This window comes from Leptosomus discolor, chromosome 1 (genome assembly GCF_034619465.1).
Source record: "Leptosomus discolor isolate bLepDis1 chromosome 1, bLepDis1.hap2, whole genome shotgun sequence".
Classification (NCBI taxonomy): Eukaryota; Metazoa; Chordata; class Aves; order Leptosomiformes; family Leptosomidae; genus Leptosomus; species Leptosomus discolor.
Window position 1 is genome coordinate 32,419,278 of NC_141391.1, and position 14,600 is coordinate 32,433,877.

Genomic DNA, 14,600 nt, shown 5'->3' on the forward strand with positions numbered 1-14,600 from the left:
GATGGCAGTCTGATGGAGAAAGGAAAAGTGATGAGGCCCTGCTGCCCTGGCATAAGGCAGATGCAGGGCGTCCCTACTCTCCCCCCCCCGGCCCCGCCCTGTTTCCACCTGCTCTGTGAAGCCCAAGCCCGGATTCACACGACAGCAGAGGGCCAGGACTGCAGGGGCAGTCCCTGGCACGGCACAGCGCTCGCCCCCTCCTGTCTCGTGAGGCGGGCAGAAGGACACCAACCTGAAGGGGACTTGGATTCCCATGATGAGCATTTCCATGCAAAATAGTTCCTTATCTCTACAGAGGGGGCACTGGAAGTAAAAAATGCCAGCGTGCACAGCTTGTCCCTGCAGGAGAAACATAAGGAGCACGAGTGAGGCCCTGGTGCTGCTGAGCGCCTGCCGTGTCCCGGGGGCGAGGGACCGGCTCCTACCTGGATGCAGCTCCTGTGGAACCAGGCGTGTTTGCACGCTGGGCACACCATGGTGCCGTAGGACACTCTGTCGCCCACAGGGTCCAGACAGATGAGGCATTGCTGCTCCGGAGCTGGAGCCGCCTCCACCGCCTGCTGTGGGCGGTGCTCCCAGCAGAAGCACCTGGGGGGAAGAGGCAAGGGATGGGTGAGGTGAGAAGTGTTGGCTGGTCCCTTCCACGGTGGTGGCGAGGCGAGGAGGGGAGAGGAGGTACCTGTACTGAGGAAGGAACTGGGTGACGCATTCACCCTCCACAGCACAGGGGAAGTGGAAGGTGCGGCGGCAGCCCGTCTGCCGGCAGGTGATGGTGGCCCCTCTCTGGCCGCAGACAAAGCAGACCTGGAAAAGGCACAGCAGCCCCCATGAGCGGCAGCCTCCGGGCCTCCACAGCCAGCCCCACGCGTCTGGGCAGAGCCCAGGACATGGCCGCTGCTGCGTCACAGACTGCAGATCTGCCTGGCGGCCGAGGCTCCTGTGCTGGGGCCTCTGTGGACGTGCCTTGGAAGGGCTGGGATTTCTTTCTCGGGGTCTGAGCTAAGCTCCCGCAAACCTCTCCTGGCACAAATCTCCCTGCTCTTGTCAGGTCCTCACCTTCTGCCTTGCCAGAAAAATTGTACGTCTAATATCCTGAGGGAGAAATCCCAGGAGTCCTACTTGCACGTCTGCTTGTGGATAAAGGTCATTGGCACAAAGCTGCAGAAAAGAAAAGGAGCTGGTGAGGAGAGGGTGGCAGGGACTGCCTGTGGGAAAGCTAGAGGGAGCCACAGTGGAACTCACCAGGCAAAAGAAATGGACACAGAGGCCGTGCTTCACCACTTTGTGTCCATAGACCTCCGGGTCAGCCTCTGCCCGGTGACACAGCATGCATGCTGGAGGGGAGAGAGCAAATGGGACCGGGAATGAGCACCTCTGCGGGGCCGGGGGCAGCGTCCCTGAGGGATTGCCCCCGAGAGCCTGCTCTGGCCCAGGCTAGCCGACAGATGGGCAGGGCTGGAGGCCTTGGAGAAGAAGGGGCCATTGCAGGCACGGCTGTCCCAGCAGGTGCCCGCTGCCCAGCCTGGGCCCCACTTGCAGAGGAAAGGAGGGCCCCTGCGCCAACCCCAGGGCGGTTGGGGAACTCCTGCCTCCCCCTGCCACCGCTCTCGGCCCCACGCTGGCTGCCCCAGCAACCCCTCTGCCAGGCTGCGGGAGGGATACTTTGCTCTCACCCGGCTCGTCTGAGTCAGGGCCCTTCTTCTTCCTTGCGGCCAACATGGGGGCCATCAACAGCGAGCGTGCGTTTGGAGAGTCCCTGTCCCAGCAGCGCCGGGCTATGTCTCCTGCAAATGCTCCTCTGCTGACTCTGAGGGAGAAGCAGGACATGGGTGAGGGAGAAGCGAGGCGTGGGTGAGCTTGCAGCACAGGCCCAGAGCCCCGAGGTGTGGGGCCTCCTCCTTCCTCAGCTGCCCCGTGCAAGCCCCGTCCCTCCCCTGCCCTCTCCTCACCTCCCCAGGTGGCACTGACGCATGGCCTGAGCCCAGTGCTCCTTTTTGTTGGCTTGCCCCTGCGCGTCACTGTGGCCACTGTGACATCAGCGCCAGAGACGGGCAGGGACGCCCTCGGCCACCATCCACCCACTCTGAGACGACCACCGCTGCGGAGGGGTGGGTGTGAAGGGCGAGGCGGGGGCCCGAGCCCTCGCACCCGCGTAGCCAGGATGGCCGCTCCTGCAGCAAGTGCATAGTCGAATGCCAGGTCCCCCGGGGCAGCCGTCGAGGATGGCGCTGTGTCCGCAAGGTGCCGTTTGGGCAGGGCGACTCCAGGGCTCCAGCCCTGGCCAAGGGAAATCTGTGCTCCTGCCCCCGGCACGGGGAGCGCTGCCAGCAGCTCGGGGAAGGTGATCCTTCCTCCCTGCACCGCACCGGGAAGGCTGCATCTGCAGTTCTGCCTGCGGTTCTGGGCTCCCCGGCACAGGGCACTGCAGCGACCTTTGAGAATGGCCTGGGCTCGCACCCCCGCCCCCGCTGAGACGCGGTGAGTGGCCAGGGCACAGCACAGGACCTCAGGACGGCACCTAAATGTTGCAGTGGCCCAACATCTTTCTCCTGAACTCGTCAGTGCTTTGGTGATGTGCTGCCTCCAGAAGAAAAAGCAGCGGGACCGCAAGCTGGGGAGTCACAGCAGAAATGGCCTTTCTCCAAGGCAATGAACTGCCTTTCAGAGTCAGCCTGCGCCTTTTGTTGGTGGGGCAGGAAACTGGAAGTGGTGGTGGGGCAGCTTCAGAGGCGTTGGGTGGGAGCGTTGATCTGTTTGAGGGTAGAAATTCCCTAGAGAGGGATGTGGACAGGCTGGACCAATGGGCCGAGCGCTGTCAAGCTTTAACACAGTCTGTCCGGGGAAGTGGTTGAGACACCATCCCTGGAGGTATTTAAAAGACTGTAGATGTGGCACTTAGGACATGGTTTAGTGGTGGGCTTGGCCGTGCTAGGTTAAGGGTTGGGCTTGATGATCTTCAGGGTCTTTTCCAACTTAAATGCTTCTAGGATTCTACTTACCATGCAATTACACTTAATCTTATCTTTGGATTACCATTTGATTTTCATTCAATCGTTGATTAATTAATATTTGGCCAAGGCGGCCAACAGCACCCTAGCCTGTATCAGAAATAGTGTGGCCAGGAGGTATCGGGGAGTGATCGTGCCCCCGTACTCAGCACTGGTGAGACCACGCCTTGAGTACTGCGTCCAGTTTTGGGCGCCACAGTATAGGAAAGACATTGAGGTGCTGGAGCAGGTGGAGAGAAAGTCAGTGAGGCTGGTGAGGCGTCTGGAAAGCAGGTCTTACGAGGAGCGCCTGAGGGAACTGGAGGTGTTTGGCCTAGTGAAGAGGAGGCTGAGAGGAGCCCTTCCTGCTCTCTACAGCTACCTAAAAGGAAGATGTGGTGGGGCTGGTGTTGGTCTCTCCTCCCAAGTAACTAGTGACAGGACAAGAGGTACGGCCTCAAGCTGCGCCAGGGCAGATTTAGATTGGATATTAGGAAAAAATTCTTTACCAAAAGAGTGGTTAGACATTGGAACAGGCTGCCCAGGGAAGTGGTGGAGTCACCGTCCCTGGAGGTGTTCGAAAGACGTCTAGATGTGGTGCTTAGGGACATGGTTTAGTGGTGGGCTTGGTAGTGTTAGGGTAATGGTTGGAGCTGATGATCTTAAAGGTCTTTTCCAACCAAAAGGATTCGATGATTCTATGATTCTATGATTCTATGATTTGATCACCGCTTAATCATTAACAAAAGCCTTTTAGTTACCCGCACAACAATGACTTCTCTGAACAGTTCAGCTGCGAGTCCAGGACAGAAAGCAGGCGGTGTCTCAGGCACAACCAGAGTAGGAAAAAAGGAATGCGATATCCAGCATTGGAGAATCCAGCTCCGAAATGCAATTGAGGACCAAGAGAGAAACCTGAAGCCGCCAGAAGCTGACACTGCTGAGAGTGACTAGAGGCTTCCCAGGCTGCCTCCTGCAGCTCCTGCTGTTAGAGTGTCCTCAGCCATCCTCTGCTCCTTTCCAAGCCAAACTCTGGTGTTCAGGGTTTCCCTCTTACCAGGCTTTCTGAGATTCCGCTTGGCCTTCCGACGCCAGGCAATTACAGAGCTCCGTTAGCTAGATGCCGACAGAGGTGAGCGGTGGCAGGGAACAAGCCCCCGGGTTCAGAGCGAGGCCGTGCATGACCACAGCTCTTTGGCCAGCTCCATTCGAGCTCCGCCGTTGCTGAGGAGTGCCTCGGAGCTCACACCGCCGTGCCCCTGAAGAGCGCTGCCTGTTCTGGCCACGTCTAGACCTCACGTCTTCCCAACGCCGACAGTCAAGAACAGAAGGACAAAGTGCTGCCACCCAGTTCTCTTTTGGACCCTCTAGAGCTCCTTTCTTTCCTCATTGCCTCTTGGTTGGCAGAAAAGCCCACCAGGTCTCCCAGGTTCCCCTGCCTGCCTCAGAGCGGACAGCTGCTCCTGCCTGCAATGAACCAGCTTCCATGCTGCATTAAGGTCTATCGGGAAGGCACTTGATGCACACACCGTAAGACCACCCGTAGTTTGCCTGTGGAGCAGAGGGTTGTTCAAAACCACACAGCCACCCCACGGGATTTCCGTAGCGCTTTGGTCACCGGTATTCTCATTCAGCCTTCTAGCTCTGCGCCAGCTTCCACAGAGCTGTTTTGCTGTCACTTTGCGACCAAACCTTTTCTCCTTCCTGCGTGAGAAAGGTACTTGCTGGTCTCCAAGAGGAGGGAAATCCTTTGGGATGACTGACAGTTCCCAGGCCCCTTGTTACCCTCCCGTTGAGCGCATGTGATTTTTTGGCTCTGAAGGGCGTATGACGGGGCTGAAGCCCTCAGTAACAGGTACTGCTCTGACTCTCCTGAAGTCTGTGGCGTAACTTCCTTCCCGGGTGTTTGCAGTCTCTATTAAAAAGGATTTCTTGGCTTAGGCTGCAAGAAGGAATCCTTTGTTTGGTACAGCAGCACTGATGTTGGGGAACAGCACCCAGAATTGGGGAACGGGGGACGCCCTTTGGGTACTGGAGAAACACGATGGACAGAAATCTTCCTGTCACAAGTACAGACGTGACATCCAACTCAAGGTTTAGAGAAAAGCAGCTCTGCCACTTTGCCCCAGGGAGGAGAGGAAGTTGGTTACAGCCTGGTCCAGAATGAGAGAGAGTTGAAGCGTGCCGAAACTGTCTGGGGCTGGGGCGTGTGACTTTGGGGGACGAGCCGCGAGGACCGTGCCGGGTGGCTGGGCGCAGGCCACATTGCCAGGAGATGGGCGGTGGCACCGACTGGGCTGCGCTGGTCCACCCTTGCGGGGGCGGGGGCTGGTGCATGGGTAGAGCCCTCCGGTTGCGGGAGTGGGTGTGAACTTCCCAGGCTGTGGGGCCAGCAAAGCCCGAAGCACACGGCCACGGTGCTGGGTAGCCGGCCAAGGCCAGCCCGTAAGGAGGGAGGTCTGGGGTAGGTGCTGCCAAGCCCCGGGGAGAAGACAAGCCTGTGAGCCCAGCCCCTAACGCTGCCCCTCAAAAAAGGGAGAGGAGGAGGAGGAGGAAGAGGAGGAAGCCGAGAAATGAGCGTGGAATGTCCCAGTGCAGAGATTAACTGCCATCTTTATTGTGCCGGTGGAGGGGGATCAGGGCCAGCCGTCGGGGATGGCGCCGGGTTGGTCCCACGGCGGTGTCTGGGCTGGCTGCAAGGGTTTTGGGGCCGACGTTGCAAGCGGTGGAGGTCTCGCATCCTCATGGGCCCAGGGGGGCAGGAACGTCTGCCACTCTCGTGTGCTGGGGAGCTGCTGGAAGACGCTGATGGCAGCTGGCTGGTGGTGCTGGGGCTGCTGGTCTCAGGAGGCGGGCAGCTGTGGGACAGTCCCAGTTCTGCCTGGCTGGGGGTGCTGCTCTCAGCACTTGCTGCTGGCTCATGGCTCCTGTCGTGGCGTCTCCTGGGCCGGTAGTAGGGAGTTTGGGCCCGACGTCTCAACCGGGAGCGCTTTGGCACGTGGTGGGGCCCAGGTGGGCTGGAGCAGCTGCTGCCCTCAAGCACTGGGGAGCTGTGGGACAGCCCCGATGCCAGCTGGCTGTCGGTGCTGGAGATGCTGTTCTCCAACAGTGGAGAGCCAGAGGAGGACCGCAGTGACGCCTGGCTGTCGGTGCTGGGGCTGCTGGTCTTGAGAGCCGGGCAGCTGTGGGACAGTCCCAGTGCTGCCTGGCTGGGGGTGCTGCTCTCAGCACTTGCTGCTGGCTCACGCCTCCTGTCGCGGCGTCTCCTGGGGCAGCGGTAGGGAGTTTGGGCCCGACGGCTCAACCGGGAGCGCTTTGGTACACGGTCGGGCCCAGGTGGGCTGGAACAGCTGCTGCCCTCAAGTACTGGGGAGCTGTGGGACGGCCCCGATGCCAGCTGGCTGTCGGTGCTGGAGCTACACGTCTCTGACTCTAGGGAGCCACGAGAGGACCCCAGTGATGCCTGGCTGTCGGTGCTGGGGCTGCTGGTCTCTGTTTTTGGGGAGCCCTGGCAGAACCCTGATGGCAGCTGGCTGCTGGTGCTGGGTCTGCCTGTGTCGCGTGCTGGGGAGCCGTGGGTAGGCCCTGATCCTGAGCAGCTGGCAGTGCTGGGGCCGGCGAGGTCTGAGCTGTCAGCGGAGTCTAAAAGGGGAAGCAGGAAGGTCAAGGGCACAGCCCCCCAGGTCCGGGGCAGGATAGGCCAGAGCGGTGCCCCCAGCCCTCCTGGAGCAGAGTCGCTCTGCCAAGCCCTCCCTGGGCACCCGTTGTTGCCAGGCCCTGCCTGGCCGCTGGCTCTAGCCCAGGGGCACCCGGGTGCTTTGTCTCTTACCGGCGCCTGGGCCAGCACAGCTGTTGCACTCCCAGCTGGCCGTGCTGTTTGTCAAGCGGGAGCAGCATCTGTGGGTGCCCTCGGCAGCGCAGGAGGAGCACAGGAGCAGTTGCCAGGGCCTGGGGACAAAAACGGTTTCATGGCTGTGAGGACAACGTGACCCAAGCACGGGATTGTCCGGCAGAGCTCTTGTTCTTAGTCCTGCCGCCTCAAGCCCTTGGCGAGGCTGACATCTCCTGCAGAGCCCTGAGGTGCAGTTTTGGCAACTTACCCCTCTTGCTCTGCCTGCTCCCTGCCTCCTGGACAAAGGCACTCACTGGCGCTGCAGCGGTTGTGTCTCTCTATTAGTGCTGCGTATGCACCCCAGTTCTCCCACGATGGCAGTCTGATGGAGAAAGGAAAAGTGATGAGGCCCTGCTGCCCTGGCATAAGGCAGATGCAGGGCGTCCCTGCTCTCCCCCCCCCCGGCCCCGCCCTGTTTCCACCTGCTCTGTGAAGCCCAAGCCCGGATTCACACGACAGCAGAGGGCCAGGACTGCAGGGGCAGTCCCTGGCACGGCACAGCGCTCGCCCCCTCCTGTCTCGTGAGGCGGGCAGAAGGACACCAACCTGAAGGGGACTCGGATCCCCATGATGAGCATTTCCATGCAAAATAGTTCCTTATCTCTACAGAGGGGGCACTGGAAGTAAAAAATGCCAGCGTGCACAGCTTGTCCCTGCAGGAGAAACATAAGGAGCACGAGTGAGGCCCTGGTGCTGCTGAGCGCCTGCCGTGTCCCGGGGGTGAGGGACCGGCACCTACCTGGATGCAGCTCCTGTGGAACCAGGCGTGTTTGCACGCTGGGCACACCATGGTGCCGTAGGACACTCTGTCGCCCACAGGGTCCAGACAGATGAGGCATTGCTGCTCCGGAGCTGGAGCCGCCTCCACCGCCTGCTGTGGGCGGTGCTCCCAGCAGAAGCACCTGGGGGGAAGAGGCAAGGGATGGGTGAGGTGAGAAGTGTTGGCTGGTCCCTTCCACGGTGGTGGCGAGGCGAGGAGGGGAGAGGAGGTACCTGTACTGAGGAAGGAACTGGGTGACGCATTCACCCTCCACAGCACAGGGGAAGTGGAAGGTGCGGCGGCAGCCCGTCTGCCGGCAGGTGATGGTGGCCCCTCTCTGGCCGCAGACAAAGCAGACCTGGAAAAGGCACAGCAGCCCCCATGAGCGGCAGCCTCAGGGCCTCCACAGCCAGCCCCACGCGTCTGGGCAGAGCCCAGGACATGGCCGCTGCTGCGTCACAGACTGCAGATCTGCCTGGCGGCCAAGGCTCCTGTGCTGGGGCCTCTGTGGACGTGCCTTGGAAGGGCTGGGATTTCTTTCTCGGGGTCTGAGCTAAGCTCCCGCAAACCTCTCCTGGCACAAATCTCCCTGCTCTTGTCAGGTCCTCACCTTCTGCACTGCCAGACAAATTGTATGTGTAATATCCTCAGGGAGAAATCCCAGGAGTCCCACTTCCACGTCTGCTTGTTGATAAAGGTCATTGGCACAAAGCTGCAGAAGAGAAAAGGAGCTGGTGAGGAGAGGGTGGCAGGGACTGCCTGTGGGAAAGCTGGAGGGAGCCACAGTGGAACTCACCAGGCAAAAGAAATGGACACAGAGGCCGTGCTTCACCACTTTGTGTCCATAGACCTCCGGGTCAGCCTCTGCCCGGCGACACAGCATGCATGCTGGAGGGAGAGAGCAAATGGACCGGGAATGAGCACCTCTGCGGGGCCGGGGGCAGCGTCCCTGAGGGATTGCCCCCGAGAGCCTGCTCTGGCCCTGGCTAGCCGACAGATGGGCAGGGCTGGAGGCCTTGGAGAAGAAGGGGCCATTGCAGGCACGGCTGTCCCAGCAGGTGCCCGCTGCCCAGCCTGGGCCCCACTTGCAGAGGAAAGGAGGGCCCCTGCGCCAACCCCAGGGCGGTTGGGGAACTCCTGCCTCCCCCTGCCACCGCTCTCGGCCCCACGCTGGCTGCCCCAGCAACCCCTCTGCCAGGCTGCGGGAGGGATACTTTGCTCTCACCCGGCTCGTCTGAGTCAGGGCCCTTCTTCTTCCTTGCGGCCAACATGGGGGCCATCAACAGCGAGCGTGCGTTTGGAGAGTCCCTGTCCCAGCAGCGCCGGGCTATGTCTCCTGCAAATGCTCCTCTGCTGACTCTGAGAGAGAAGCAGGACATGGGTGAGGGAGAAGCGAGGCGCGGGTGAGCTTGCAGCACAGGCCCAGAGCCCCGAGGTGTGGGGCCTCCTCCTTCCTCAGCTGCCCCGTGCAAGCCCCGTCCCTCCCCTGCCCTCTCCTCACCTCCCCAGGTGGCACTGACGCATGGCCTGAGCCCAGTGCTCCTTTTTGTTGGCTTGCCCCTGCGCGTCACTGTGGCCACTGTGACATCAGCGCCAGAGACGGGCAGGGACGCCCTCGGCCACCATCCACCCACTCTGAGACGACCACCGCTGCGGAGGGGTGGGTGTGAAGGGCGAGGCGGGGGCCCGAGCCCTCGCACCCGCGTAGCCAGGATGGCCGCTCCTGCAGCAAGTGCATAGTCGAATGCCAGGTCCCCCGGGGCAGCCGTCGAGGATGGCGCTGTGTCCGCAAGGTGCCGTTTGGGCAGGGCGACTCCAGGGCTCCAGCCCTGGCCAAGGGAAATCTCTGCTCCTGCCCCCGGCACGGGGAGCGCTGCCAGCAGCTCGGGGAAGGTGATCCTTCCTCCCTGCACCGCACCGGGAAGGCTGCATCTGCAGTTCTGCCTGCGGTTCTGGGCTCCCCGGCACAGGGCACTGCAGCGACCTTTGAGAATGGCCTGGGCTCGCACCCCCGCCCCCGCTGAGACGCGGTGAGTGGCCAGGGCACAGCACAGGACCTCAGGACGGCACCTAAATGTTGCAGTGGCCCAACATCTTTCTCCTGAACTCGTCAGTGCTTTGGTGATGTGCTGCCTCCAGAAGAAAAAGCAGCGGGACCGCAAGCTGGGGAGTCACAGCAGAAATGGCCTTTCTCCAAGGCAATGAACTGCCTTTCAGAGTCAGCCTGCGCCTTTTGTTGGTGGGGCAGGAAACTGGAAGTGGTGGTGGGGCAGCTTCAGAGGCGTTGGGTGGGAGCGTTGATCTGTTTGAGGGTAGAAATTCCCTAGAGAGGGATGTGGACAGGCTGGACCAATGGGCCGAGCGCTGTCAAGCTTTAACACAGTCTACCCGGGGAAGTGGTTGAGACACCATCCCTGGAGGTATTTAAAAGACTGTAGATGTGGCACTTAGGACATGGTTTAGTGGTGGGCTTGGCCGTGCTAGGTTAAGGGTTGGGCTTGATGATCTTCAGGGTCTTTTCCAACCTAAATGCTTCTAGGATTCTACTTACCATGCAATTACACTTAATCTTATCTTTGGATTACCATTTGATTTTCATTCAATCGTTGATTAATTAATATTTGGCCAAGGCGGCCAACAGCACCCTAGCCTGTATCAGAAATAGTGTGGCCAGGAGGTATCGGGGAGTGATCGTGCCCCCGTACTCAGCACTGGTGAGACCACGCCTTGAGTACTGCGTCCAGTTTTGGGCGCCACAGTATAGGAAAGACATTGAGGTGCTGGAGCAGGTGGAGAGAAAGTCAGTGAGGCTGGTGAGGCGTCTGGAAAGCAGGTCTTACGAGGAGCGCCTGAGGGAACTGGAGGTGTTTGGCCTAGTGAAGAGGAGGCTGAGAGGAGCCCTTCCTGCTCTCTACAGCTACCTAAAAGGAAGATGTGGTGGGGCTGGTGTTGGTCTCTCCTCCCAAGTAACTAGTGACAGGACAAGAGGTACGGCCTCAAGCTGCGCCAGGGCAGATTTAGATTGGATATTAGGAAAAAATTCTTTACCAAAAGAGTGGTTAGACATTGGAACAGGCTGCCCAGGGAAGTGGTGGAGTCACCGTCCCTGGAGGTGTTCGAAAGACGTCTAGATGTGGTGCTTAGGGACATGGTTTAGTGGTGGGCTTGGTAGTGTTAGGGTAATGGTTGGAGCTGATGATCTTAAAGGTCTTTTCCAACCAAAAGGATTCGATGATTCTATGATTCTATGATTCTATGATTTGATCACCGCTTAATCATTAACAAAAGCCTTTTAGTTACCCGCACAACAATGACTTCTCTGAACAGTTCAGCTGCGAGTCCAGGACAGAAAGCAGGCGGTGTCTCAGGCACAACCAGAGTAGGAAAAAAGGAATGCAAAATCCAGCATTGGAGAATCCAGCTCCGAAATGCAATTGAGGACCAAGAGAGAAACCTGAAACCGCCAGAAGCTGACACTGCTGAGAGTGACTAGAGGCTTCCCAGGCTGCCTCCTGCAGCTCCTGCTGTTAGAGTGTCCTCAGCCATCCTCTGCTCCTTTCCAAGCCAAACTCTGGTGCTCAGGGTTTCCTTCTGACCAGGCTTTCTGAGATTCCGCTTGGCCTTCCGACGCCAGGGCATTACAGAGCTCCGTTAGCTAGATGCCGACAGAGGTGAGCGGTGGCAGGGAACAAGCCCCCGGGTTCAGAGCGAGGCCGTGCATGACCACAGCTCTTTGGCCAGCTCCATTCGAGCTCCGCCGTTGCTGAGGAGTGCCTCGGAGCTCACACCGCCGTGCCCCTGAAGAGCGCTGCCTGTTCTGGCCACGTCTAGACCTCACGCCTTCCCAACGCCGACAGTCAAGAACAGAAGGACAAAGTGCTGCCACCCAGTTCTCTTTTGGACCCTCTAGAACTCCTTTCTTTCCTCATTGCCTCTTGGTTGGCAGAAAAGCCCACCAGGTCTCCCAGGTTCCCCTGCCTGCCTCAGAGCGGACAGCTGCTCCTGCCTGCAATGAACCAGCTTCCATGCTGCATTAAGGTCTATCGGGAAGGCACTTGATGCACACACCGTAAGACCACCCGTAGTTTGCCTGTGGAGCAGAGGGTTGTTCAAAACCACACAGCCACCCCACGGGATTTCCGTAGCGCTTTGGTCACCGGTATTCTCATTCAGCCTTCTAGCTCTGCGCCAGCTTCCACAGAGCTGTTTTGCTGTCACTTTGCGACCAAACCTTTTCTCCTTCCTGCGTGAGAAAGGTACTTGCTGGTCTCCAAGAGGAGGGAAATCCTTTTGGATGACTGACAGTTCCCAGGCCCCTTGTTACCCTCCCGTTGAGCGCATGTGATTTTTTGGCTCTGAAGGGCGTATGACGGGGCTGAAGCCCTCAGTAACAGGTACTGCTCTGACTCTCCTGAAGTCTGTGGCGTAACTTCCTTCCCGGGTGTTTGCAGTCTCTATTAAAAAGGATTTCTTGGCTTAGGCTGCAAGAAGGAATCCTTTGTTTGGTACAGCAGCACTGATGTTGGGGAACAGCACCCAGAACTGGGGAACGGGGGATGCCCTTTGGGTACTGGAGAAACACGATGGACAGAAATCTTCCTGTCACAAGTACAGACGTGACATCCAACTCAAGGTTTAGAGAAAAGCAGCTCTGCCACTTTGCCCCAGGGAGGAGAGGAAGTTGGTTACAGCCTGGTCCAGAATAAAAGAGAGAGTTGAAGCGTGCCGAAACTGTCTGGGGCTGGGGCGTGTGACTTTGGGGGACGAGCCGCGAGGGCCGTGCCGGGTGGCTGGGTGCAGGCCACATTGCCAGGAGATGGGCGGTGGCACCGACTGGGCTGCGCTGGTCCACCCTTGCGGGGGCGGGGGCTGGTGCATGGGTAGAGCCCTCTGGTTGCGGGAGTGGGTGTGAACTTCCCAGGCTGTGGGGCCAGCAAAGCCCGAAGCACACGGCCACGGTGCTGGGTAGCCGGCCAAGGCCAGCCCGTAAGGAGGGAGGTCTGGGGTAGGTGCTGCCAAGCCCCGGGGAGAAGACAAGCCTGTGGGCCCAGCCCCTAACGCTGCCCCTCGAAAAAGGGAGAGGAGGAGGAGGAGGAAGAGGAGGAAGCCAAGAAATGAGCGTGGAATGTCCCAGTGCAGAGATTAACTGCCATCTTTATTGTGCCGGTGGAGGGGGATCAGGGCCAGCCGTCGGGGATGGCGCCGGGTTGGTCCCACGGCGGTGTCTGGGCTGGCTGCAAGGGTTTTGGGGCCGACGTTGCAAGCGGTGGAGGTCTCGCATCCTCATGGGCCCAGGGGGGCAGGAACGTCTGCCACTCTCGTGTGCTGGGGAGCTGCTGGAAGACGCTGATGGCAGCTGGCTGGTGGTGCTGGGGCTGCTGGTCTCAGGAGGCGGGCAGCTGTGGGACGGCCCCAGTGCTGCCTGGCTGGGGGTGCTGCTCTCAGCACTTGCTGCTGGCTCATGGCTCCTGTCGCGGCGTCTCCTAGGCCGGTAGCAGGGAGTTTGGGCCCGACGTCTCAACCGGGAGCGCTTTGGCACGTGGTGGGGCCCAGGTGGGCTGGAGCAGCTGCTGCCCTCAAGCACTGGGGAGCTGTGGGACAGCCCCGATGCCAGCTGGCTGTCGGTGCTGGAGATGCTGTTCTCCAACAGTGGAGAGCCAGAGGAGGACCCCAGTGACGCCTGGCTGTCGGTGCTGGGGCTGCTGGTCTTGGGAGCCGGGCAGCTGTGGGACGGCCCCAGTGCTGCCTGGCTGGGGGTGCTGCTCTCAGCACTTGCTGCTGGCTCATGGCTCCTGTCGCGGCGTCTCCTGGGGCAGCGGTAGGGAGTTTGGGCCCCACGGCTCAACCGGGAGCGCTTTGGTACACGGTCGGGCCTAGGTGGGCTGGAGCAGCTGCTGCCCTCAAGCACTGGGGAGCTGTGGGACAGCCCCGATGCCAGCTGGCTGTCGGTGCTGGAGATGCTGTTCTCCAACAGTGGAGAGCCAGAGGAGGACCGCAGTGACGCCTGGCTGTCGGTGCTGGGGCTGCTGGTCTTGAGAGCCGGGCAGCTGTGGGACGGCCCCAGTGCTGCCTGGCTGGGGGTGCTGCTCTCAGCACTTGCTGCTGGCTCACGCCTCCTGTCGCGGCGTCTCCTGGGGCAGCGGTAGGGAGTTTGGGCCCGACAGCTCAACCGGGAGCGCTTTGGTACACGGTCGGGCCCAGGTGGGCTGGAGCAGCTGCTGCCCTCAAGCACTGGGGAGCTGTGGGACGGCCCCGATGCCAGCTGGCTGTCGGTGCTGGAGCTACACGTCTCTGACTCTAGGGAGCCACGAGAGGACCCCAGTGATGCCTGGCTGTCGGTGCTGGGGCTGCTGGTCTCTGTTTTTGGGGAGCCCTGGCAGAACCCTGATGGCAGCTGGCTGCTGGTGCTGGGTCTGCCTGTGTCGCGTGCTGGGGAGCCGTGGGTAGGCCCTGATCCTGAGCAGCTGGCAGTGCTGGGGCCGGCGAGGTCTGAGCTGTCAGCGGAGTCTAAAAGGGGAAGCAGGAAGGTCAAGGGCACAGCCCCCCAGGTCCGGGGCAGGATAGGCCAGAGCGGTGCCCCCAGCCCTCCTGGAGCAGAGTCGCTCTGCCAAGCCCTCCCTGGGCACCCGTTGTTGCCAGGCCCTGCCTGGCCGCTGGCTCTAGCCCAGGGGCACCCGGGTGCTTTGTCTCTTACCGGCGCCTGGGCCAGCACAGCTGTTGCACTCCCAGCTGGCCGTGCTGTTTGTCAAGCGGGAGCAGCATCTGTGGGTGCCCTCGGCAGCGCAGGAGGAGCACAGGAGCAGTTGCCAGGGCCTGGGGACAAAAACGGTTTCATGGCTGTGAGGACAACGTGACCCAAGCACGGGATTGTCCGGCAGAGCTCTTGTTCTTAGTCCTGCCGCCTCAAGCCCTTGGCGAGGCTGACATCTCCTGCAGAGCCCTGAGGTGCAGTTTTGGCAAC

The 14,600-nt window shown here is 60.5% G+C and overlaps 1 protein-coding gene across 1 annotated transcript; it reads right to left on the reverse strand.

Moving 5' to 3' along the window:
* Nucleotides 1-7,083: 7,083 nt before the first annotated feature.
* LOC147416205 (E3 ubiquitin-protein ligase PHF7-like) lies at nucleotides 7,084-8,910 on the reverse strand. The gene is made up of 7 exons (XM_086477784.1): nucleotides 8,865-8,910; nucleotides 8,436-8,527; nucleotides 8,250-8,351; nucleotides 7,873-7,997; nucleotides 7,619-7,781; nucleotides 7,426-7,532; nucleotides 7,084-7,201 (listed from the first exon to the last, which is right to left on the reverse strand). The coding sequence occupies exons 1-7, from the start codon at nucleotides 8,908-8,910 to the stop codon at nucleotides 7,084-7,086; spliced, it is 753 nt and encodes a 250-aa protein (XP_086333910.1).
* Between the last annotated feature and the right edge of the window lie 5,690 nt (nucleotides 8,911-14,600).

Bases quoted from the DNA above. Each gene is read 5' to 3' on its own strand.
- LOC147416205 (XM_086477784.1), bottom strand. From the start codon at position 8,910: ATGTTGGCCGCAAGGAAGAAGAAGGGCCCTGACTCAGACGAGCCGG. The intron at 8,352-8,435 runs GTGAGTTCCACT...TCTCTTCTGCAG, and splicing joins GTGTCCATTTCTTTTGCCTG to CTTTGTGCCAATGACCTTTA. The intron at 7,998-8,249 runs GTGAGGACCTGA...TGCCTTTTCCAG, and splicing joins TTTGTCTGGCAGTGCAGAAG to GTCTGCTTTGTCTGCGGCCA.